Source organism: Protobothrops mucrosquamatus, unplaced genomic scaffold, assembly GCF_001527695.2.
Source record: "Protobothrops mucrosquamatus isolate PMUCROS unplaced genomic scaffold, P.Mucros_1.0 scaffold_68, whole genome shotgun sequence".
Lineage (NCBI taxonomy): Eukaryota > Metazoa > Chordata > Lepidosauria > Squamata > Viperidae > Protobothrops > Protobothrops mucrosquamatus.
Window position 1 is genome coordinate 115,523 of NW_015386144.1, and position 18,653 is coordinate 134,175.

The 18,653-nt window shown below is 36.9% G+C and overlaps 1 protein-coding gene across 1 annotated transcript; it reads left to right on the forward strand.

Moving 5' to 3' along the window:
* The first annotated feature begins 2,032 nt into the window (after positions 1–2,032).
* Positions 2,033–17,681, forward strand: ZBTB11 (zinc finger and BTB domain containing 11). Its single transcript, XM_015813234.1, has 11 exons — positions 2,033–2,342; positions 3,548–3,783; positions 3,937–4,168; positions 4,730–5,580; positions 6,770–6,949; positions 7,337–7,570; positions 8,931–9,075; positions 10,000–10,117; positions 11,848–12,006; positions 13,888–14,063; positions 16,908–17,681. Exons 1-11 carry the CDS (start codon positions 2,033–2,035, stop codon positions 17,417–17,419), a joined length of 3,153 nt encoding a protein of 1,050 aa, XP_015668720.1. The 3' UTR covers positions 17,420–17,681.
* Positions 17,682–18,653: the final 972 nt, after the last annotated feature.

Consider the following 18,653-nt stretch of genomic DNA (forward strand, 5'->3'; position numbering starts at 1 on the left):
TTAATATTTCTTTTAATTATATTTTAAAATGGTGTTTGTAGGGTCTTTATCTGTTTTTAGCTTGCTGTAAGCCGCCCTGGGTCCGCCAGGAGAAGGGCGGGGTATAAATCTAATAAAATCACAAAATCATTTAATAGGATGTTAATGGTGATGTAACAGTTCAGAAAAGCTATTGAAAAACATTTTGCAAGCTTGAAATTAAACATTTTTTATACCACCAACTACAAAATCTCCCAGAGATGCTTACGTGTTTAAAAATAATTTTGTATATTTTAGGCTATAGCATTCAGCGTGTTACTGTAATGTAAATTATTGTAACTTAATAATGATAACAGAACTTGGCTCAAATCTACAGTATTCTGATAGTTGAGTCAAATTTGTGTGCTGCAACCCACAGTTTTACAAAGGCTAGATGCACTAGGGAGAGAATACAGAAATTTATGAGCAATTCACTCCTACAGTGCATGGCAGCCTTCCACTTGCACAACATCTACCCAAGAACTTTAACATCGAATCCCAATGGAAAGTCAAATGCGTCTCTAAACGCCCAGACATAGGAAGACACACATGACCCCACAAAAAAGGTGCCAGGTTTTGTGGACAATCCTGAATAGGATTTGCACCTCACATGGTGTCTGCTGGGACTCTGTATATAAATGGGGCATAGTATCCTCCCCTCAGTGTAAATGTAGGGTCCCATGAATCACATTGTGATGGGCTATAAGCTGACGGCATATACCAGTCCAGTATGATTTCTTTAATATACACAGTGCTGCATTTCAATGGTTAGATGGTCTAGAGACATTGGTATTTGAACATAGATCTTTTTAACATTTATATTTAATTGTGTTTTACTAATCTAGGTAAAACTAATCATGCCATATGCTAAATAAATAAATGTACTGCGACTGTTAAGTTGCAGCTCCAAGAATTTCCGCTCAACATATCAGCTGGGAATTCTGAAACGAAGTTTGCTTACTAAACCTTGTCTGAAAAAACCCTTCCAAAACAACAGCTATATATGATGAATTACATTTTATCTGCAAGCTGGGTATACTACATATTATCCAAACGAACAAGTGAGAAAGAAAAACAGTTTTAAAACATAGGAATCCGTTTTGCAAGTCCCTTGGAGATAAAGTTCAAACCGAGTTACGTTTTCCGGTAATAATTTTTCAGTTTCTGTAGAAAGTGCAGAAAGATACCGAATGTGCTACTTTATAAAATTAAACTGTAAATCTTGCCAATTAGGGTCACTTTCATGTTCTCATGGAAGTGCTTTAAATACCGTACGAGCAGACACAGTCTAGTCAAGCTGGCAATTGCAGACTGACTAGTTCAGTACAAGAAAGGAACTACATTTATTTAATGCAATTTAAACAAACTATTTTGCCTATATTACATGTAATCATCCGTCTTCCATCTCCCACTTCTGCTGACCGGTCTCCGGCGATACTAAAACGGCAGATTATTTTCAATGGCTGGCAACGCTTGCCCGATTCCAGCATGGCGACGCTCCTCAAAGCGCTTCCCCTTCCCTCTGCTGCTCGCAGGGCTAGGCTAGATCTTCCCAGACCTCACTTCCGCTTGTGCAGCAGCCATTTTGTCTTTCCGTTGATCCTGCTGCCCGAGCTTCTTCCTCCCGCCCGTCATCGCGGACCGCGAAACTCCAGTTCCACCTCCTGGGGCCCGATTCCTTCTGGACCCGATGCTTCGGTTTTTTCTTTATTTTAACCCTTCCCGTATTTCCCCCTTTCTCTTTGCTTTTCCCTTCGCTCGCTCCGAGTGGTCTCCTTTCTAACACCTGTGACAGGAGACACCACCCACCCACCCGCGAGGCCTGCTTCTCTTCTCCGGAGAGTTCCCTCGCGTCTCCTCCGCTGGGAACCCAAGGGCTCAACCCCACCACCACCACCCCCGACACAGAGCTGGACCCGCGTCGGAACCTCTTCTCCTTTCAGCGGGTGAAGCGCCCCTTCCTCTGCTGACGAGGGGGGCGTCCGTCGGCCGCCGCTCGCCTCCCCCGCCCGCCATGTCGAGCGAGGAGAGCTACTTGGCCATCCTGCGCTACTTGACCAACGAGCGCGAGCCTTACGCGCCGGGCACCGAGGGCAACGTCAAGCGCAAGATCCGCAAGGCCGCCGCCTGCTATGTGGTGCGCGGAGGGACCCTTTACTACCAGCGCCGGCAGCGGGACCAGCAGCGCTTCGCCGAGCTCGAAGTGGTGCTGCAGGCCGAACGTCGCGGCCGCCTCATTCGGGCAGCCCACCTGGAAGCGGACGGCTCCCACCGGACCCGCTTGCAGACTTGGCAGCGCCTCTCCAGGCGCTATTGGTGGCGAGGTGAGGAAAGGCGCTTCGGTGGGTGGGGATGGGAGGAGGAAGAGGGGGTCCCTGCATGACCGGCCTCGGCGGGGCGGGGGAGCGCTGGGCAAGCACGCTGGCTGGCTGGCTGTTCGGAAGTACCTCGCAGCGGCGCGATGACACGCGCGACTTAACTCGCCCCACCTCTGGTCTTGAGCGCCGCCTTCGTTCGGCAGAGGCGCTCTCTTTCGAAGCTCAAAACGCAGGCGAGGGAGTTGCGTTGCTAGTTGCCGAAGATGAATTTCCGTGGGAATGGGCTTAGGCTGGGAAAACGCGCAGTTCAGTGCATCGGCTGCCTTCCCCCGGATAACTTAACCACGGTTAATCGTTGTAAAATGAACCCCATTTTCGGCATTTTGCGTGATGCGTGTTGGAACACTCCGATAAAACATTTTAGGGTCTCGTTTGATCAACAGATTAAGTTAAAAGGCTTTTGGATTAGGTCTACGTTTGATGTGCCTTGACTCTACAGGGGAATGAATGCTTGTCGATGTAAAAAAAAAGTTCATTTTGAACCCATATGTTGAGCCCATGTGAATTGTAATCCCCAAACAAACAGCAGTGATTTAAAAAAAAAACAAAAATTGTATAAAATAAGGGGTGTCTAAATTGTAAGCGTATTTTCTTTTCGTAATAGCCTTCAATCAATGCACAGCGGACATGCAATTTCAAATTTGATATAGCACTAATCAAGGGGGCTCTTTTAATTTACATAAGGTAGCTTACTACAGACAGAAGGCAACTGTATATCTTCTGTGAATTATTAGATATCAATTTTAATGGATCAGACTTGTTTTGTTTTGTATAATTATGGATTTCAGGGTAGGAAGTCTATAGTAGTGATGTAAATAAGCCAGAGCATTCTATTTAGGCAGAATAGAAAATATGACTTGTAAAGAATCCTCTCTGCTTTGTTTCTCAATACTATGCCATAAATGTGGAAAACTATTTTGTACATTTATGGAAAGTATAGGACTGAACACTGATAGGAGTCCTGACTTGACAGGAAGATTTGAAAATAAGCAAAAGCATTGACTTTGATTTAATCTGTTTCCATGCATCTAAATAAAAGATAAAGGATGAGTGTTTTGAAATAACTGCCCAATATTGAAACAATAATTCAAATATATCAATTTATGCATGAATAAAACAATACATACAAAAAGATTTTGTGTTTTTTTTAGGTATCCTGAAGCAAGTTAAAGATTATATTAAAGAATGTAGCAAATGCCAGGAAAAATTAGATCGTTCTAGATCGTTGTCAGACCCTTCTGAAATGTTGGAAGAGCTAGGATTAGATGCAATATCTCATGAAGATAGTAATGAAACAGATGATGAAATAAATAATTCCACATCACTGCCAGCAGCATCACCAAAACCAGTGAAAAAGAAACCAATAGCCAAGCATGAACTTGTATTTGTAAGTAAATGTTCATATATAATTGGCATGGAATTTTTTTTTACATTTTTACATTTATACTATAAACTGTTTTTATACATAGCAGCTTTATGATACTTAATTTGTTTTGCTTGTTTTAGTTGTAATGGTATGGGCTGTCTTTTTTGATGCCAGGTTGACAGTAAAGGTCTCGTGAAACAATCTTCTCCAAAACATTCTCAAACAATTTTGAATCAGTTGAACCAACAGCGGCTTTCTAGTCAGTTCTGTGATGTTACCTTGCTGATTGAGGGAGAAGTATACAAAGCACACAAATCTATTTTGGCAGCCAACAGTGAATACTTTAGAGAACTTTTTATTGAAAAGGGAGCTGTTTCCAGCCATGAAGCAGTAGTAGATCTTTCAGGTAATATATTATAATATCAATGAGTTTATTAAACATGCAGATTTTTAAAAGGCAAATCAATCAAATATATAAAATATATTAGACTATGCTGTCAGGTTTTCCTGAAGAAAAGATGCTTGGATTTTTTTTTATTTGTTGTGTTTTTTGTTTAATATGATAGGAAGCTAATTTGTACAGTGTTCCCCCGATTTATTTATTTAGTGAATTTATGTCCTATCTTTCAAGATAAAAAAGGACCTTATCTACAATAGTGTATATATGAATACACCACATTTAAATATAACTAAAATGATTTTTATATCATAATGTTAAATACAGAATTACATCATAGCAGCTTATGACTTAAGTGAAAAGCACTGAAGCAAATGTTTACTTAAAACAGATAAGGAATGAATGTATTTCTATGCAGAGGATTCTTGAGATGTGTGACAGCTATTGAAAAGACCCTGTTCTCAGTATTCATCAGAGTGGCAGGCTTCTGTTTTTATAAAATAAATGGTGAGGGTCTATTTTATCAAAGCTTTCTAATTTTGTTTATTTGTTTTGTGTGTATACATGCAGGATTTCGGAAGGCCAGTTTCCTCCCTTTGCTAGAATTTGCTTACACTTCAGAATTAATTTTTGATTTTTGTAACATGGCAGCTGTAGCTGAGCTAGCTCAGCATCTTCTCATGACAGAGGTCTTGGAAATCTGTGAAAATGTACACAAACAGATGGAAGATAAACAAATCACCGTATACCAGAAAGGAGATGTTCAAATAGTAGAGGTAGCTCAAACTATTTTAGAGCAGAATGAAAATGAAGCTAATCCTGTTGCCAGCACCGAGCAAGCAATATCTACTGAAGATCCAGTAGCAACTGTGAATGGAACAGCTTCAAATACCGAGGCAGAAGAGATGACTGTATCTGAAACTGCATTACAAAGTGTTTCAGAGCCTCTTGTGAAGAATCCTCCTGAGCTCCCGGTGCATACTCCTGCTCTGGAAACAATAGAGAATGAAGAGAAAGCCCCAGAGATGGAATGTTCCACAAATCAAACTATAACTGTGGTGCAAACTGAGCCTTCAGTAGCAGAGCAAGTTGTTGTTAGTAGTCAGGCTGAAAATGAAGCTGATAAAAATATAAATGGAGATCAAAATGTGAACAGTGAACATAATGTGAGCAACGAAACAAATGCAGAAGTTGCTGCTGAGAATTCCCAGGAAGGACTTAAGCGAAAACGTGGTAGGCCTTGTAAAATGCAGGATATTCCACAGTCACAATCAGAGACCACAACTTTTAGTCAAGACGATACTTATAAAAGCAAGCTTCGCCAGCGATCTGTTAGTGAGGGTGGCTATATTCGACTGCACAAAGGTACTGAGAAAAAACTACAGAACAGAAAGCCAGCCCTCAAATCAGCTATTCAGCAGGTATAACTGCTCAAGCTCTAATTTTTCAAAAAGTGTGTGTGGGGGGCGGGGAGAGGATTATCTATAAAAATCTTGATGTTGTAAAAATTTACAATACTTTTTTTCTTTCTGGCAAGTCCACAAAGTGATAATATACTGACATTTTAAAGAACCTAAAAACCACATATACTGTATATCAGCTATACAACAAAATGATTTTAATTTTCCAGTTAATAAATTTACATAGCAATGACCTGTAGCTATAGCTGATTGGAATAGGGGCAGATGTTACCTCAAGAGAGGTAGCTGGGTGATATTATTAATTTTGTGTGCCACCCAGTTCTCAATAACTATTTGCAGCTGACAACAATCAAACAAAAGAAAAGATGGCAAGTGGGACAGATCAGATAGCATGAAACAAGAGTTCTCACTCTCCTTCACTAAAGATCTGGGTAAAGACCTAGATCTTCACTGCTCTTCTAAACAACATCAGAGTGGAGGCCATCTGGATCTTGATAGAAGAGACTTCATTTCAGAGGGCAGGTGTTGCTACAGAGAAGGCATGTCTCCCAGGTCTTGATAATATTTAATCAAAGGAATGCAGAGCCCACCAACCTTGTACGATCAAACAGATCTTGTAAGGTATTATGGGAGACAGGTTTACTTCAAGGATGCTTAAGAATTCAATGCTATATGTGTTGTGGGCACACACAAAAATTGTATATAGAGATTATGATATTCTTTCAAATAATTTTTTGTATTCCATCAAATACAGATACAAATTTTTAAATGCATTTAAAAATGTCTTGAGGCCAATCGAATATTTCTGCTTCCCATCCCTTAGATAGAACTAATAAGATATATTTACCAATTATGAAATTATACTGTATGTCATAGTAAGGGGCATGATTTGGCTGGATTGGTGGACTGGGAAGCTAAATAGGGTCGTGACTGAGTGGAATTTGGATGGGAGATTTTCAGGAAAGATCAGAGCCATAAGCTACATTGCACTATTTTTAAAAAAATCACACGAAAGTAATGGCAACTAACTTCTATATTTTATGTTCATTAAGTCATTAGGAGTTAACTCAAAAAAGATTGGCTTTTCTGATCATGTATGTTGCTTCTCTGCAGGTAATATGTTTGAGTTGTTGGTTTTTCTGTTTTCTGTGTAACTAATATTAATTTTAAATATCAATTTTTTAATCAGGTTGCTATGAAGCTAGTGCAAAGAGGCAAGAAAATGAAGCAACCCAAAAGAGAGATTATAGAAGACACTGAGGCAGAAGCTCAACATAAATGCAGTGAATGTGGCATGGTTTTCCAGAGACGTTATGCTCTTATAATGCACACACTGAAGCATGAAAGGACGAAAAATTATAAATGCCCAGTAAGCACTTGGTAAAATGTACTACGAGTAAAGATTCCTATAATAGTTAATATATTCTTTGAATGACAAGTTTCTCTGATGGAGTTTAACCTGACAATAGTTCCCGAACATACATTTAAATCCTTATTTCATAATGATCAAAATCCATGGTTTGAAACATTATATTGCAAGTGGGGTAGTCATTTCCATATCTGGGAAATGTAAATAGAATTGATTAGACACATCTGGCATTCCAGATTTCCCACAGCTGAACATTAAATCTTTTATCTTTGGATTGATACATACGCACTATAGTTTCATCTGAATGTGAATACACATACACACATCCTATATCCCTATTTTTTTTAATAAGATTTCTCACAAGAAGTCAAATATTTGTTTCCTTAGCTTTGCAAAAAAGAGTTCCAGTACGGTGCTTCACTGCGCGCTCACCTTGTTCGTCATACCCAAAAAAATGAAGTGACTGTTGCAACTGCTAATACAGAAGACAGTGGTGCTGCCAGGAAGGGAAGAACTAAACGAGAATTTATCTGTGATATATGTGGAAGAAGTTTGCCTAAACTTTATTCTTTGCGAATCCATATGTTGAAACATACAGGTGTAAAGCCACATGCATGTAAGGTAAAAAAAAAACTGTTTTCTTCACTGTAATATTAATGCACTTTCTGTGGTAGAAAGTAAGTTTTGGAATTCCTTTCCTTTGAGGTCCAATCTGTTTTCTCATGAATTTCAGGAGAGCAGTTAACATCTGTTGTTTCATCTGCTGCAGGCAGAGGGCATACTGTGATAAAAGTCTGACATTGACAAGTGCATGATTTTGCATATTTCTGGATAGTTCTAATATTATTAATGCTGTTTATATTGTAAGTAGGCTTATTTATTTTTGAGAGGGCTATTTTTAATCTATGAAATTATTTTGATTATTAGTCTCCCAGACTCTTCAGGTATGGAAAACATTGTCAGTTTATTGCAATCATAGATTTTTCCACTGTAGTCTGTTCCTAACCTGGTCCTTTAGGTCTTCCAACAGTGCATTTATTACTGCTACAACGGAGTCTGTCCAACTTGCTGATCCTCTCTTTTCCTTTTTTTTCCCATCTTTCCTAGCATCAAGAGTATTCAAAGCGCTAGGTTTTTGCATAATGTATCTGAAGTAGGACATTTACATTATAGTCATTTGATTTATAAAATTGCCCAATCAAACTATGTCTGGATAGTCAACAACAACAGAAAATAACATCAAAAAAGGATAATTTGTATCTCAAGTGCTCTTGATTGATTTGTTCAGCAATCCATTTATTTGTTTTCTTGACTGTGCATGATGTTCTCAAGCATTTTCTCCAACACCAAAGTTCCAAAGAGTTGATACTCTTTCTATCCAACTTCCTTGAATTCCCACTACAATTGTCTTCTGCACAGTATGAATGATGTCTTTGCCATTGTAAGTACAGTGATCTGTCTCCAGCAACTTTTTATATTACTGCTGCCCAATATAGGTGGCTGCTTGCTTTTGCTGTGCAGCTAGGATGACCTTTACAACCTGGAAATTCTGCTGGAAAATATACCTTCACATACCCACCAGGGTCGTTGCTCATTCCTGCCAGGAACACCCTCTCCCTTTCTCCCATCATAGTGAAGCAGCAAACAGGACTTGTGAGGGAAAGGACAGCATGCAACTAAATAAATAAAATAAGCATCTCTCCAGCAAAGTAATCTAGTTATCCCAAAACTTTGCAAAATCCAGATGACCACTAGATGGTAGCAAAAAGTGGGTGGTTTTGATGCCTTTACTGTCACTGGTTGTATGGATTTTTTGCAGTTCAGATCTAACAGTCCTAAAGAATGCTAGCCCTAGGGAAAAAAATGTCAGATGCTTATGGATCATGCAGTATAAGCAGATTCAGTGAAGCTTTCTTCATCTTAGTGTATTGTGATTCACCTTGAAAGACAATACTATTTTTGTGATGTTGTTGTTTAATAGATTTGTGGAAAGTCATTTACCTACAAACATGGTTTAAAGATGCATCTTGTGTTGCATGAGGCACAAAAGCAGTTTAAGTGTGAGTTGTGTGACAAGTCCTTTGTCACAAAAAGAAGCCTTCAGGAGCATGTAAGCATTCACACAGGTAAATGGCACATATTATTAATTAATGCCAGAAATAAAATAATGTAAAAAGGACTATAATGTCACTTCTCGGTCTAATGGATTTCTTCTTTCACTTTATTTCTATAATTTTATACATCCAAGAAATTACACAGGTTGGTTCTGTGTAGTAAACATGATTTAACCATCAGTGTGGCCAAGATGCCAATCAATGGGAATTATATGGGTGTTTTTTTAAGACTAGAAACCAGCCAGCTGGACTGGCTGGCTTCTTCCCTTGCTATTTCCAGGACTGAATGCTCAGATGGGTTGGGCAGCTAACCTGTACGGGACCAATATTCCATTCTTCATTCTGAGAATGTACAGAAGCTGTGCTACCTGTTGAAATCTCCAAACAAGCTCAAAGAGAATGTATCAAATATAGAGCCAGTTTTCAGGAATGTATAAAATATGTATGCTAAACTACAGCCACATTTTTCAGTAAGGAAGTGAAGCATTCTACACATCTTTGAGTAGAGTCTTTAAAGTCAGCCTTCTTATGCTCTATATTTGACCAACTGTTTTTAATCAGTGTGTGAAAAATAATATCATACTGAATATTATCATTAATATATTTTACTTCATATATTATTTGGGAATAGGAAACAGCCATAGTAGTTAAGAATAGTGGCATAATGTTTTCATAAAAGTAAGAAGATTAAGATTTGTCAGGGGGGGTTAACATGAGGAGGGGGGTTGGATTATTTATTTGAGTTTTAGAAAGTGTTTACATGTGTTAAGAGAATTAATGAATTGTGAATATTTTGTTTCCTATCAAAAATCAGGGGACAGTTATATCTCTTTTTGCCAGATTGTCATCAGATGTCAGCTCCAAATATCTTTCGGAAGTTGCATGTGGTTTGTAGTTTGCCTAGCCATATATTACAGATACTTTTATCATTTTCAGGAGAATCAAAATACTTCTGTTCACACTGTGGAAAATCTTTTCATAGAGCTTCAGGGCTTAGTAAACACTTAAAGAAACACCAGCCCAAACCTGAAGTCCGTGGCTATCGATGCAACCAGTAAGTATAATTAAAAGGTTTGAAAGTAGCTTGGCTAATCTTGGTGGGTAATAAGTGATTATCTATTTTATTCTTGATAAAAGCAAAAATTACTTAAATATTAGTTGAATTCTTACAAAATTTCTCAGAACTTTGAAATAATTTATAGTAAGCAGTCTTTACATTAGTATCTTAATAACATTTTTATTAGGTATTTTTAGAGTACCATGTTTTCCCGAAAACAAGACCCGGTCTAATTTTATTATATTTTATTTATTTTTTTGCCTCCAAAAGAGGCACCGGGTCTTATTTTGGGGGGGTGTCTTTTCCAGGGTCTCAACTCATGGCGGTGGCACCAACAGCCCGCCCAGCCAGCCCACTTCTTCTGCGGCTGAAGGAAATGCCTCTGCAGCTGAGAATGGACCTCTGGATTGACGTGCGTGGCACCTCCCAATCTGCATTTCACCGTCAGAGGCCTTTCTGGAAGGCTTCTGATGGTGAAATGCAGGCCGGGAGGGAATCCGGAGTGCCATTCTCAGCTGCAGAGGCATTTCCTGAAGGCCTCTGATGGCGAAATGCAGGCCAGGGGGCACCGCAGAAGAAGTGGGCCAGCGAGGCGAGGCAGGTGTCAATTCATGGGAGGCCTAGCTGCGACAGTAAGTAGGTATGAGGTGTGTGGGGCAGCTCCACCTCCCCACCCCCTCTAGCTTAATTTTTAGGCATGCACCTCACCGCAAAACTAGGGCTTATTTTGGGGTAGGGCTTATATTAGGCCCACCCCTAGAAATCAAGCTAGGGCTTATTTTAGGAGTAGTTCTTTCGAGGAAATACGGTAGGACTTAAGCTATTAAGTTGTAGCATTGTTCAGTGTTCCAGATAGCCGTGATCTGAATCTTCCTCAGCTTTCTTATTAGGTTGTTTTGGCTGGAATTTTTGCCTCTTAAAAACATTTAAAAACATTCTAATTTCTTTATTCTTCTCCTTATTGCTTTCTTATAACAGGAGCTCAGCTTTAGTCTTTTCAGCATTCTCCATACAAATTCACTCTCTAGAAGGAAATTCTAAAGGGAATCCTCCTGTTCAGGATTTCAGCCAACCATATTTTTATTATAAGTAATTTCAAGTATAGTATTTTGCTCTTATCCCATATTTTGGGTTCATATTGAGACTTAGCATTGTATAGCTTTTGGGTGAATTTAGTGCTCAGTGAACTAGAATCTTTTTACTTGAATGGGTGAGTTCTCCATTAGATTTAATTTTTGTAATTCCTCAGTGGTCCTTGAATATACCAATGCTCCTTGTTTTAGTACCTCTTGGGATCCCTAAAATTGGTTTGCTTATTTTCACTTCGTGCTCTTGCTCATTAAAATTGTATGAATCTTATTTTTCCACTGCATAGTGCATGGAAATAGTAGTTTATTCTGAAGACAACAAATTGAAACCATTCTTTATTTTATAAATGTTATTTATTCCAGAGAAAAGTAGCAATATTGGTTGTAGAATAGTCTTGAAAACAGTTCTGGAAAGTTAATTACTTTAGAATTATCCCTTTTTTCATAATCTGATAGAGGATTAACTATTTTGTAGCATAGGCAAATTGTTTCATATTTTTATAGGGATTGTTTTCAGATATGAAGCAATAGTATTAATGCATGTATACATATGGCTGCACTGCGGCAATCTTTCCCTTTTTTCTTTACTAAGGACTATATACATGTATTCTATATTATTCATCACAAATCTAATTTCAGGTGTGAGAAAAGTTTCTATGAACCTCGGGATCTCCGCCAGCATATGAACAAACATCTTGGAGTGAAACCTTTTCAATGTCAGTTTTGTGGGAAATGCTACAGTTGGAAGAAGGATTGGTATTCTCATGTAAAGTCACATTCTGTTACTGATCCATACAGGTAAACAAGCTGAATACTCTTAGCTGCAAGTACTTAGATTTAAAAGAAAGCCTCTAGCCAGCTTTATGTAACCTGTAATTTTGCTTATGTGATGGGATAACTTTTAAATGCAAAATGTTATATTGAATCATACCCAATGGTTACTGGAAAAAAAGCTCACTTTATTTTGCCTCAATATTTTGTTTTGAATGTTTTTATTTAGGCAGTCTATTTACCAATTTATTCAATTCCAGCAGAGTTTATATCACTGTATAAACTTGATTTGTTTGTTTGTAGATTTTTTCAGTATCAAGCTTTTGAATTATTAAGAACTTTTGGTAAGGCAGAACTCTTTGCAAACCAAAAAATTAAAAAGAGGATGTAAATGTACAAGCTGTAAGGCAACATAAGAATTTCACAAGACTGTAGTTCTAGTATTTCACTTTTGCTAGCAGGTTGGAGAGCTATTTTTTTAACTACACCAGCTTTCCTCTACAAACACTATCACTCCAGTAGTTATTACTTAAAACATTTTGACTAAAACCATTTAGTAAAGTTAGCTATCATGGAATATAAGAACAGGTTATATTCCTATTTTCCTTGAGGTTTGGAATATAGTAAAAGATACTTATTTATGCTCCAGTTGACTTTCAAAATGACTTAGATTTGTTTTTCCATAAAATCCAATATTAGACTCTCCTATTTGAGCAGGGTGTTGGACTAGAAGACCACCAAGGTCTCTTCCAATTCTGTTATTCTGTTAAAATTTCATAATGTATTAAAACCAGAAGATACCAATAAAAGAATAAAAAATTAAAAGTAGAAATTTCTCTCTTACTTTAACATTGTAAGCCACCCGATCATTTGAAGCTGGACAGCCTCTAACTCTTAAAGAAAATCAACCAATAAACAGTTTTTAGAATTTAGGAAATTAATATCATTTTATTTATTCTTATTAGTAACTAGTGAGAATGTCACCTTGGTGTTTTGGAGCAAAAAGGAAAAACAGTTGATATAGTAAGCTTTTATTTATAAGTGCAGTTGGTAAACTGAAAAAATAGTGGCTTGGACAAAGTAGTTGAGGTAACTAGAGGATTTATTCTTTTGATTTCAACTACTCTTTTAAAACTTTTCCTGTAATAAATTAGAAATTCCTTCCTATATTGGCTTTCCATAAGAAAACATTCTTGATCTCTAAACTTTTCTGTTTAATTTATGTAACTGAAAAATGCAGTCTGTTGTCATCCAATTTTCATCATGCTTGCTTTCAAGGAACAAGAAAAAGATCCATCTTGTGGAGTGAGAATATGGTATCAATGGAAGCTGGGCACTGTGTTATTTGGGCACAAAAAGTTCTAGTCAACAAAAATGCATAGAGCTATTGCTAGTTTGCTGATGAGGGAAAAAGCAAGATGGCACTGAAAAAGCAGTCTTTTTAATGAACTCTGTATAACTTATCTGTCCCAAATTTCAGTTGAGGACTATTGCCATTGGAACTGAGAAAAGAATTCATAAAAAGGGTGTTCCTGAGTCATAAACATTATTGCTGAGACAAGATAAAACTATATTGCTGTATACCTGAGTAGGAATTTTCTATTGTTTTATTTAACGTATGCTATCTAATATTGCATCCTTAATTATTGTATTTATATATGGTTATAGAGTTTTTTTTTAAAAAAAACTATCATTTATAGGTATATAAAGGGCCTCATTGTCTCTCTGAGCCTTCAAGAAAATATTAGCTTTTTAATACTAGTTCTCCACTTTTACTTGTCCTTACTTTCAGAAATGGTAAGCATCTTAACATTTTTTATCACATTAGTCTATTCAAATACTAGATTTAAAAGGTGAGGATTTTTTTATTCTTGTACTTTATCAAGCTGTTATTTTCTTCATGTTTAGATGCAATGTGTGTGGCAAAGAGTTCTATGAAAAAGCTTTGTACAGGAGGCATGTTAAAAAAGCCACTCATGGGAAGAAAGGGAGAGCAAAACAAAATTTGGAACGTATTTGTGAACATTGTGGGAGAAAATTTACCCAGCTTCGGGAGTACAGAAGACATATGAACAACCATGAAGGTAAATGAAACGAGACCGATTTTTAAAAATATCACCTTTCTGAAAGATATTCAAGATAATATATTTATTACAGTCAGAGACCACCTGTAAAACAAAGTGTGAGACAGCAAATAAAAATCACAATTACACTCAATAAAACTAGTGGTAAAGGAGTGATTATTTTACAATAATAATAAAACTTAGTCACATTAAGAGAAAAAAGAGCATATTGGTTAGATAATAGCAACTGTAAATAAAAGGGATCTATGTGGTCTACAAATCTGAGTTGATGGGGATATCTTTGTAATAGAAACAGTAGAAAAGGCATGGGTTAGTGTTTCAGGGACCTCTTCACCACAGCGGCAAAGTCTTTGTTCAAATGTGATATCCTGTAGTTTCCTTCTGGGAACAGCTGTTGGGAGATCACTAAATCTTACCAGGGATAGGGTGCTTCTGAAATAGGGAGCAGTTATTTAGCTTGAAAAAGATAAATGAGTGTCCCAAAACACGTCTCTGGGTATCGTAGCCAGATCCAATTAGGCTTCCATATCTTTGATGTATGGTCTAGAACAGGGGTAGGCAACCTCGGCTCTTTTATGACTCATGGACTTCAACTCCCAGAATTCCTGAGTCAGCATAGCTGACTCAGGAATTCTGGGAGTTGAAGTCCATGAGTCATAAAAGAGCCGAGGTTGCCTACCTCTGGTCTAGAAGCTGCCCCTGCAACTTCATATCTAGTGGTGGGATTCAGATATGTGAACAACTGGTTTTCTGTGTGGATGCCACTTCCGGAACTACATTCTGGGCCTACGTAACAAAAAATTATCTACCGGTTCTGCTGAAGTGGTGCGAACTGGCCGAATCCCACCATTGTTCATATCCCATCCTCAGGATTGCATTAAGTGAGAAACCCTAGCATTTCAGTTTCTCATGCAATGGCTTATCCCAAGATGAAACATAGTCATCACTTAAAATAAGAGGTATTAAGCCCACAGGGGAAAATAATAAGTTTAACCAATGTTCAGAAATGTTTAAAATAACTTTTGGTTTTCATTACACCAGCCTTACAGAATAAAAGCATATTAGGAATACATCATGGGAGCAAGTCATATGTTCCTTAAAAAAAATTGAATTACACCCTCTCTAAAGGAATGAAGGACACTCACAAAACTGGTATTTAATTTTAAACTTAGAAGGTTTTAAAGTTGACGGAAAAAAAGAGATGTACCTAACTTTATACGAAACCTGAATTGTCCCAACCTGTTAGGTCATTCAAGGAGAAATGCTCAGTTCCCCACTTTTAGGAAGTGAGGGAAAGTGGAGGCTGGAGCTACTGTTCTGCAGTGGCAATTCTCTGGAACAGTCCCTTCTAAAGATCAAATTGCCTCCTCTTTTCAGTGCCAGCCAACAAGATAGCAAGCTGCTGCTTGCCACAATCCAGAAATATACAAATTGGGTAGAAAGTTTTGGTGGAAAGAGTTCCTTTTCTCTATAGCTAAAGATGACAGCTGTAATGTAGTCAAGACTTGGCACAGGTTAAGACAAGGATTCAATAAACAAACAATAAAACCAAGGGAGATGAGAGACAAGGTGGACTAGAATCTATACCTCTAAACACAGCCCGACAAGGTAATCATGGCAGAGCTGAATCTCTGACTCTACTTCCTCTGCCTCTTCCCATTTCTAATGAAAGACAAGTCCAGCAGGGTCATGACATCCTTCTTGTTGAATTCAAATATGTGTTCTAACTACCTAGCTTGTTTAGTAATCTTTTTAACTTTTAACCTAATTGTTACTTTTTACTGCTACTTTCATTTGGCTTACTTTATGGTTTATTTTATTTTGTTTCAAATTGTTTTCTGTTAAGACTTACTGTGAATATGTTTATTTTGAGGGGTCCTTGGTGCTCTCTACGTTTGGTTGTTTTCTTGCAGACATTTCATTATCCAAACTTGGTAACATCATCAGTGCTAGCCTGAAACATATTCATGTTTCTGTCTCATATAAATCATTCAGAGTCAGTGGCAGCATGATAGAAATGAATGTTATTCTTTGGTAGATTTGGTAGATTTCGTTTGTGTGGGTCTATTTCTTTTTAATTTCTCTCTAGTTTTGATTTTGCCATCTTTATCCTTTATTTTTGTTTATTATGGTATTTTTCCCATTTCAATGGCTTTTTTATTATTTAAGTATTTATTTCAAATGGTTTTAACTTGGATTAGGCAGTGTTTACATTTAATGATTAAATAATAAAGATATGGCGTATAAACATGGTTCCGCTTTAGCCATCCTGTATCTTTAGGAAAGATGAAAGAGAGCTGAAACAGATAAGCTGTGTTTGCAATTACCTTATTATTTTCTTTCACTTTTGTATGGCAAAAATAGATGACAGATTCCTAGCCCACCCCACAAATCTCATGATTTACAAGATTAAACTTAATTTATAGAATCTGTTGAGAACAGAATCCAGTCCTTGCACCATATTAATTTCTACATCTCTGACTGAAGGCAAAGATAATTAGCTAATTACAAATTACGTATCTGAAAAGATATTAATATGTTGTATTTGAAACTTGATATTGCCTTTTTATCTTGCTAAAACTAGCTTTTTAAATGATAATCACAATAACATGCAAATAGATGGGAAGTAATGCCATTTTTCTGTGTTTTAACACCAATAAATATTTATTAACCCCAAATATCCTGGATTTAAAATTTCAAAGCAATGTCTCTATGCAAAATGACTATATAAAGGCTTATATTATAATGAACTTACTGGCTGTGAGAAAATCTTATGTTAATCGTTTTTATAGTAATGTTCAGACTTTTAAAGATTAGTAAATGCTTTCTGTTTCTGTTGAATAGGTGTTAAACCTTTTGAGTGTCTAACTTGTGGTGTTGCATGGGCTGATGCACGTTCCTTAAAACGTCATGTAAGGTCACACACTGGAGAAAGACCTTATGTGTGTTCAATATGCAATGAAGCCTACATAGATGCCCGTACCTTAAGAAAGCACATGACTAAATTTCATCGGGATTATGTACCTTGTAAAATCATGCTGGAAAAGGACACTCTTCAGTTTCATAATCAGGGGACTCAAGTCGAACATGCCATCAGTATTTTAACCTCTGATGTGCCAGAACAGGAAACAGAGGTCTGTACCGAAGAGATCGAGACTGTAGTAATCACTGAAGAAACACTTGACACTGTTGCAGCTACTGAAGAGTGTTCAACAGTTTCTACTCTTTCTGACCAAAGTATCATGCAAGTTGTCAATTATGTATTAGCACAACAGCAAGGACAGAAAGTGGCAGAGGTTACAGAAGCTATTCAAACAGTAGAAGTAGAAGTACAGCATGTTTCTGATCAAGACTGAATACAAATATTCATTAATGTAGAACCCTGGCAAAATGGCATTGAATTAACAAAATATTAACAGTTTGGCTGGACTTTTATAGTAATTTCAGGATCCTCTTCTGAGTTTTGTGAAAAAAACATACATCTGTAATTAAAAAGTAAATTCACCTGATAAGTAATGGACTTGCCCTAAGACTACTGCACCAGATGTAAATGCTTAGTTTAAAAAAAAAATCCTGTAAAATAAAACCATTTACGTGATGGTGATAGTTACAATTTAATTTTTGACACAATTATTTTTTTGTTGAGCATTTAATATACCAAAGATTTGTGCCACTCATTTTCAGATTGTAGCTGTATGAAATTCAAGGAAGAGTATGATCTACAAAAATTATGAATGTTATTTATAGAGATAAATAATGTAGTATAATATATTTATTTAGTCAAAATCTCTGTATAGTTTTCTTTCAGTACAAAAACAGTCTGGATGGCGTAAACTTTCTTACAGAACAAAGTTTCCTTAAGAACTATTTCTATATTATTTTAAATTATAACCAAATGCATTTCTGCAGTAGGGCAGTCTGCATTAAACTATAGGCAGTTATGAGAGAGAAACTGGGCAGTATCAGCTAAGCACAAAACATCCTGCATTTCCTGTTTTGCTTTACCTATTCTGAAAAATACTTCTGGGATTACATGTTTTGAGATTAGCTAAAGTATTTGTATATATCATGTATAAACTGATAAAAATTGGTTCAGTTTAGAATGAACTAAATACAAATGCTGTATATAAGAAAAATTGGATTGCTTAAATTTATTTCTGTTCACCGTGAAGGTCCTAAAGTTTTAGCTTTCGTATTGTCCTGATGTTTATATAATATGCTGTTTTAAAATTTAAGTAATTATGTGGATTAAAGTTTGTGAAAAACAAACCAAAAATTACCTATTATAGTTAATGCACAACTTTGCAAATAATAGCAAATAGTGGTATTTCATATAGTATGTAATGTTTTTATTAACTCAGTTATCCCTACTTGCCAATAAAATAGCTTCATGAGCAAAAAAGGGATATGGGCAAGTCCATGTACTCATGTACCCTTAAAACTGTACAGGTAGTCCTCAACTTACAACAGTTCATTAAGTGACCGTTCAGAGTTAACAATGGCAGTGAAAAAAGTGACTTATGACCTTTTTCACACTTACAACCATTGCAGCATCCCTATTCTGACAAAGTCACGCTGGCAAGGTAGAGG

What these genes read in the sequence shown, in the direction of transcription:
- ZBTB11 (XM_015813234.1), top strand. Translation starts at nt 2,033, where the DNA reads ATGTCGAGCGAGGAGAGCTACTTGGCCATCCTGCGCTACTTGACCAAC. An exon ending in AGCAGTAGTAGATCTTTCAG is followed by an intron (nt 4,169 to 4,729) that starts GTAATATATTAT and finishes GTATACATGCAG; the next exon opens with GATTTCGGAAGGCCAGTTTC. An exon ending in CGAAAAATTATAAATGCCCA is followed by an intron (nt 6,950 to 7,336) that starts GTAAGCACTTGG and finishes TTGTTTCCTTAG; the next exon opens with CTTTGCAAAAAAGAGTTCCA.